Source organism: Pygoscelis adeliae, unplaced genomic scaffold (assembly GCF_000699105.1).
Source record: "Pygoscelis adeliae isolate BGI_AS28 unplaced genomic scaffold, ASM69910v1 Scaffold79, whole genome shotgun sequence".
Lineage (NCBI taxonomy): Eukaryota > Metazoa > Chordata > Aves > Sphenisciformes > Spheniscidae > Pygoscelis > Pygoscelis adeliae.
This window is the reverse complement of record NW_008825532.1, coordinates 2019076-2026083: the sequence shown is the minus strand read 5'-3', so window position 1 is coordinate 2026083 and position 7008 is coordinate 2019076. Positions and strand designations below refer to the sequence as shown.

Here is a 7008-nt window from a genome sequence, read left to right as displayed (position 1 = left end):
GGGCCCGGGCCCGGTCCCGGTCCTGGTCCTGCAGCAGCGCGGCCCCGTGCCCGGGCTCAGGAGTGCCGGAGCTACCGTGGAGGCCTGGCCAGGCTTGGGGCCCCCATGAGCGCAGGGGCAGTGCGTTTGTGCGTGCTCCGTGGTGTCAGCGCTGGCCGTGCGAGCACAGGGTCCCGTGGAAGGGGTATTTGTTCCCCGTGGGCCCAGGGCTTAGTTTCGGCTCCAGCCCTGCCTCAAAACCTGTGAGCAGCTCCTGAGTGAACCCTCTGATGACACCTTCCTCCTCGGAGCTCCTTCTTCCCCCCGTTCTCTTTCCTCCTCTGTCACTGCTACCCTCTTAACCCTCCTGGGTTCCTTCACCCCTCTGAGACACGCCACTGGGTTCATCTTCCTCGCTTTGCCTTTTCCCTTGAGCACTACCGCTCCCTGACCGTGACAGCTTGAAAACATCAGTGGAGGAGGAGGGGTTTGGTGTTACGGCGTTTCTTCAGACAGCATCTTGTGGCCTGCCTGTCCTGGCTGCGTGGGGTGTTCGGAGCACAGGGCTCTTGGGTGCCTTGGCTGTGCTGAGGAGCTGGCAGAGTCTCTACTGTGAGCTCAGGGTGTTTTATGGTGCTGTAGGTCGGGAGGTAAGGAAGGGGAACAGGGTCTCTGCAGAGCCCGCCTCTCCTCTTGCAGGGATCCAAGGATCAGAGTGAAGCCTGGGACTGGATCCAGTGCTGGCAAGAGGCCGATACAGAGCGTCAGGTATGGCCAGGGTGATTGCTGCCGCTCTGGCTGCTTGTGGGTATCCCTGAGGAGCTGGATCCAGCATGTCTCTGCCCGAGGTGCCTGTACCCATCCAGATCTTTGCACTCAAAGGTTATGGTCTCTCTTCAAACAAGTTCAGCCATGGGAATAAGTCATAGTCACTGCCCCATTTGCACCAGTAAAATCAGCTTGATGGGAGGGTGAGGTGAGAACTTCTGGAAGGGGCAATGCTGATGTCAGCAGGACCCAGAGAGCTGTAAGGGGCACCTGCATCCCAGTCAGTGTCTCTGAGATGAGCCCCAGATTTAATCCCTGTTTTTGCAGGAGTCGCGCAGCTGTGAGCACTGCTGGGCCTCATCCTGCTGGAGGTATCATCATTGGCAGCATGTGTGACCTGTCAGGGAGGCATGGAGGCTCTCGCTGCCAAGGCAGCAGTGGGAAATGGGAAACGAGGAGCCAATTCTCCCCCCCTGTGCATCTCCCTCAGGGTTAGACCGGCCCCTGCAGCCCCTCTGGAGCTCTGGTCGTGGGACCATAGCAGGAGGAGAGGAGTGGGATGGGACCGTTGCAGGGCCGGGGCCGCTATGGTGTTGGGTTCTGGGTGCCACTGGTGCACAGGGCCGTTGAGGCATCTCGCTAGGTGTCCTCCGATCTCTGCTCTGGTGCATCCAGGGAACAAAAGCTCTTCAGAGCCCGTGGTTTGATAATTGCTCCTTGTTTCAGTGCCAGGGTCCTTCCCCTGCCCCTTGAGGGGCTGAAGCGCAGAGGCTTCTCAAAGTCAGACAAAACAAGCTGCTTTGAGGGCTGGAAAACCTCATCGCTTTGTTTTTTCTTGTGCAAAACCACAGCCTAGGCAGTTACCCGTATTCCCAGAGCCTGGGAGCGCTGCAGGGCTGATCCCTGCTTGTCTCCGGGCTCCAGCCCTCCCTCACTGCCCCCTCCCAGGTGTCCTGCCTGCCCCCAGGAGTACCTGGCACACCCACACCCCTTGGGCTGGGGAGCACATGGGGTGCCCCATGGCCTGCATGTGCTGGCTGGCTTCCCCTGAGCGGTGCAGGCTGGTCCCAAAGTGATGCCGGGGGGGTGGATGTGGCTGTGGGGTTTGGCAGGGCACTGGCAAAACCCCTCTGAGTGGGCAGAGGTGACGGGCTGTGGTGTGATGCTGCAGCTTAGATGGCAGGGGCATGCTGGGGGCCAAAGTGCCACTTGGCTCCTGGGGCTCCTCTGTCCGGAGGGCAGCACTGGCAGAGCTGTGCTGAGGGCTGGGGTGCCGGCACAGCCATGCTGCATGAGCGCCCGGCACCTGGACCTTCCCTGTGGTGGAGCGATCCTGCCCCAATGGGGCCGGCCGCAGTGGGTCTGCGGTCCTGCAAAGGCCCCGTGCACTGTGGCGTGGCTGGATCCCAGCAGGGCACGCTGCCCGTCCAGCTCCTGGAGCTCTCCTCGTGCTTCAGTTTCCCCATCTGTAGGGAGCAGCCCTGGCCCACTCAGGACTGGCTGGCTGACTTTGGAGCTTGATATTTTATTAAAAAAAATAATCTGTGCCCAGGCAATGTGCAAAAGGCGCTGAGTGCTCAGAGCCCCGGCAGGGCTGTCACCTGTTCTTGCTGCATTGAACTCGCCTGGCTCTGAACCTGGTGTCCCAAACAGCATGGGACATGCTGTCCTGTGGGCATTGGTCCATCCGGACAGGGTGGTTTGCTAAACCTCTGGCAGTTGATGTTGCCCCAAGGCAGCTCCAGGCTGTGGGTGCAGGCAGGAGGCCCTGGTGAGGGAGGGGAAGAGGAAGGGAAAGTTTGGTACCCCAATTCTGCCATGTGCAGTGGCAGAGCTCGGCTCCAGCAGGATCAGGCCCTCTACGGTCGGCGGAGCAGGGGCCTGGCTGGTGTGCTGTCACAGTGCCCAGCCAAGGGCACGTTTCCTCAACCCCATGCAGGTGCCTCAGGGAGACCCTGGGGCTGGTGAGGGGCTGTGCTGCCCCAAATCTGTGTGCGCCTGTGGCCACCTGGCCCTGGGCATGCTGTTGGCAGGCTGTTGGGAAGCTGCCAGTGATGATGATGCTCGTTTTACTGTCTGGGAGTCCTGTTAACCCAGTGTAACTCCATTAACTTCCATTTAAACCAGCAATTGACTTGGCTATGGCTGTTGGTCCCGTGCCCACCGCTGCTTCCCATGGTGGCTGGGATGCGTCCCCCAGTGCACAGCCTCAGGCGGGAAGTGGAAAATTGACTCTGTCCAAAGGCCATGGGCTTTGCTGGGGGATGGAGCCACCTGAGCTGGCTCCTGGCCATGCTGTGACCTGTGGAAGGGCGTGGGGCTCAGCACCCCCAGCCTGGGCGCTGCTGCTGTCCCCAAGATGTGAGGGACTCGTTGGAGCTGTGTGCTGGAGGGCAGTGACAGCCCTGCAGCTGTGTGGGTGTCCCAGCGGCTCCCAGTCCAGCCTGGGAGGACCAGGGGTGGGGGCTGAGTGCTGCTCCTCACCCCGAAACTGCTCCTCGAGACACCCGAACCGCAAAGGGCTGTGGGGCAGTGCTCCCCTCATGCCTTTGCTATTGCAGTGCCAGCAGCAAGGCCCCCTCCCCGCCTTGCTGCAACCAGCGTGTGGGACCCAGGGGCTTTAGCTTAGGAAGGATGTGTTGGGTTTTTACCATTTTCATTTTTCTGGGACACGCCAGTTCCCGCAGCTGGGTGGCTTAGGGCTGACTACAGTGTTTACCTCCAAACAGATGCCAGGTGCCCAGACCTGATGTTCGGCACGGGAGAGAAAGGAGAGAGAGCAGGGAGTGAAGAAACCAGGTGCACTGCATTGGCATGAAATGGCTCCCGGCTCTCCCCTTGGCCATGTCCTCTCTTGGTTTGGGGTGGGGGCAGGAGCAAGACCTCAGCGGGGTTTGGCTTGTCCCATCTAAAGAACAACCCCAGTTGAGTGAGTGAGTGCACCTCACCTTCTCTCCTCCCTGCCACAGAAGATCCCGATGGGGCTGGGCGGGTGATAGGGCTGCGAGGTACCAACAGAGCCAGTCTGTGAAACTTGGCCGGGAGGACAGAGGGAGATTGATGTTTGCTTGGGCGCTCAGCCCTCAGCTGCGGGCTCTCCCTGCCCCCATGGCAGCTGGGGACAAAAGCACCGGCCCCGGATGGCACTGCAGGGCTGGTGTAAGCCCCCCGGGACAGCTGGCAGCTCTGTAAGGCTGGCGCCCGCCCAGCAAGCCAGCGTGAAGGGGCCGTGCAGGGAGGCTCACCCGTCAGGATGCTCGCCCATGTTTGGGTGTCTGAGCTCCACTGCAGAGCTGGAGCCCCCCCGCCCCAGCCCCACAGCTGCCCTGTCTTAGGTCCTGTCCCCTGGCCAAGCCTGGATGAGGTGGAAAGGAGCTGGGGTGACCACAGGAAGCACCCCACAGAGCTGGGGGGGGAGGAGAGTGATGGGGTTTGGGGTTAGGAGCTCGCAGGGGGCTCCCACCCGGCCCTGCTGGCATCTCCCACACAGCAGATAAAACCCATCACCACCAATTATGTCAGAAAAATCACCCGTGGAGGTAACGATATCTGGGTGTAATTGCAGCTCGGGGCTCCTGTCCTCACAGGGCTGTTGTGCCCTCGTCCCCACGTCCCTCCCACACGTGGGGGGCCCCGCCAGTGGCTGGAGCTGGCTGAAGGGTCATTGGCAGAGACAAACCCCCAGCGCACCACTGAAAATCCCAGAAAGGTTTTATTTGCGTAGTAAGATTAAAAACCCACTGCTGCTAGAGGGAGGCTTGGCTACCCAGCACCTGCGGGTGCTGCCCGGGCACTGGCATCCCCCCATTTGGCGCTGCCTTGGGGGGCCGGGTGAACCGAGGAGACAAGGTGCACCCCTTCCTCTGTATCCAAACAGGGCCTCCCCAAAAACAAGTCTCGAAAGCCTGGTCTGGACACACGGTGGGGCTCTGTGGGGACACCCACAGAGGGGAAGGCATGCATGGTGGTGGAATGGAGCTGGCTCGGCCTGTCCTGGTGGGTCCCGGGCATGGCCTGGGGCCTGTTCTCTTCTGCTTGCCCTGTCTGTGAAATGGGTGCGTGTGGCTGAGTGCTCTGTGAGGTTCGGGGGGCTGGGCAGAAAGTGTGGGGGGTGTGGGGCTTTGCTCCCGGTGAGTCGTGTGAGGGAGAGGGTGATGCCTGCCTGAGGAGTGGGGCCAGGGGCCATGGTGGGAGTTTCTGCCCGGGTCTGGCTTCAGCAGGCAGTGCTGGCCTCCCGCCCATGTCCCCCTGCCCTGCAGGGTCCCTTTTGCCATGACAAGTGGGTCACCAGGGCCCTCACTGTGCCATGGTGGCACCACAGCCTCCAAGGAAAAGGGTGAATCCCGTTTCCATGCTGCCCTGCCTGGAAGACCCTGGACCCTCTCCTGCAGGGCCATGGGGGGACAGACCCCACCGGGCTGTGAGCCCTTCCCGGGCTGGCTGTGACAGGGGGAAAGGAGAGCATCAACACGTTTCTCTCTGTAGGACCTACATAAACATCACCTACTGCTTTTATTTCCTGCTAAGCATGGAGGATATCCAGGTCTGGAGGGCTGGAAGCCTTGCCGAGCTTGTCCTGTTGAGGTTTCGGATGCTCTCCTCTCTGGTGGAGGAGCAGCAGGGATGAACCCGCCCAGGGGACACCGCGCCTGGGCGACAGGGTCGGGAGAAAGCTGGCGAACAGAGCGGTTTTCACCTCCGGCTCTCTGCTGGCACTGTGGTGCCATGGGAATGCAGCAGTCTGGGGATGCCACCACTCACTCTACTCCTCCAAAGGGATCAGCCAAGCTGCACCCCACTGCTTTCATCCTGAAAATCTCCCTCAGAAGATGGGCTGTGGGCCCTACCCTGCAGGTAGTGCAGTGCCAGCTCCCCGGTGCCAAGCGGCTCCTGTCTGCGGCTGCAGTGGCCGTCTGCGCCCCTTCACCTTCAGTGGGACTGGGCTTGCCTGCTGCCTGCCCCAGGGCTAGTGTTTCCTCAGAGGAAATGGAGCCTCCTGCCCCGTGTCCCTGCCACAGTCCTTCCTGCGGCCATGGGCATCATGGGCAACTCTGGGCTCTGCAGGGAAGGAAGCATCCCCGAGCCGCTGCTTTGCTGTGTGTTGGAGCTGGCTGGGGGCCGGAGGGGCCCTGTCTGTTGCTGGGGGCTATGGGGGCCGTAGCCAGCACCCCACACAGTCCGGGCACAGGCAGGGGTGCTGCCTGCTGTTTCCTGCAACCGAGCTCTGGGCCAGGGGAGGAGAGAGGACTGCAGCCTCTCACCTGGCTGCTCATGGCCCACAGCTCAGTGATGCAGCCTAGAGAAGCAGCAGCCTTGACATGAAAGGTGCGGAGAGGTGGAGGGTGTTTGACTAGAAGGTGATGTTCCCCAGCCACCAGCTGTGCAGCACCCCAAGGTACTGGGGCTCCCCGGCATCCGAAGGGACGTGGGGGCTACCACATGTCCAGGCTCCAAGGCCCAGCCTGGCAGTGCCGCTGCTCCAGGACAGGGGAACATGGTTCTGGCTGAGCTCATGGCGGCCGGGCGCACTGGGAGGGGGGTCAGACTGAGAGGCAGTCACGCTTTTCTGGGCCTCAGGGCAATGAGTGGATGTCCTCTGAGCGCAGCACTTTGTAGACAACCCAGTAGAAGATATTGAAGACCAGGAAGGTGAAGGGGAAGACAGCTCGGGAGATGGTGTCGATGCGCTTGGCCCGGTCAACGTAGCACCTGCGGAGGCTCTCCCCTTCCCGCAGCAGCATGCTGGCTGGGGTGGGGCTGTAGATGCCAGGGCCCCCCCCAGCTCTGTCCTTCGGTTGCAGGCAGTGACCCAGCCCGTAGCCTCGCAAATAGAAGTGGCTCTCGCGGACAAGCTCTTCCTCCTGGCAAAGGGAAAGGCTGTCAGCTGGGGCACCCTGTGGACACCGATACTGCAGGGTGAGTAGGTGCTTGTGGCTGTATGTCCTATACACCCCCTGCTCGGTGATATGGTCATGTAAGTGCCCAGTGCAAGGTTAGGTGCTTCTTCAGAAAGCCCGAAGTGTGCAGGCGAAAGCACAGGGCTGGCAAGCTGCGGGCAGAGGCAGGCAGCGGTGTGCAAGGAGTGTGGGGGCAAGCACTGACTGCCTTGTCATCCGGCACATGTTTTAAGGGTGCATCCAAGGGCAACCCTGACCCTGGCAGCCCGACACTGATCCCTCCCTGGCCTCCTCCCAGCTCCAGCTTGGGGGCTTGTGAACCCCAGCTCTCCGGCAGCGAGGGGGAAAGGGCTGAACTGGGGTG

General features: G+C 61.5%; 1 protein-coding gene across 1 annotated transcript in view; it reads right to left on the bottom strand.

Annotated features, from left to right (window-relative positions):
• Positions 1-6320: 6320 nt before the first annotated feature.
• The window catches only part of GLRA4 (glycine receptor, alpha 4), a 6958-nt gene continuing 6270 nt past the window's right edge, over positions 6321-7008 (bottom strand). The window contains exon 8 of the mRNA XM_009331633.1: positions 6321-6608. Within this exon, the coding sequence (XP_009329908.1) occupies positions 6321-6608 (288 nt within the window). The remainder of the gene's footprint in view (positions 6609-7008) is intronic.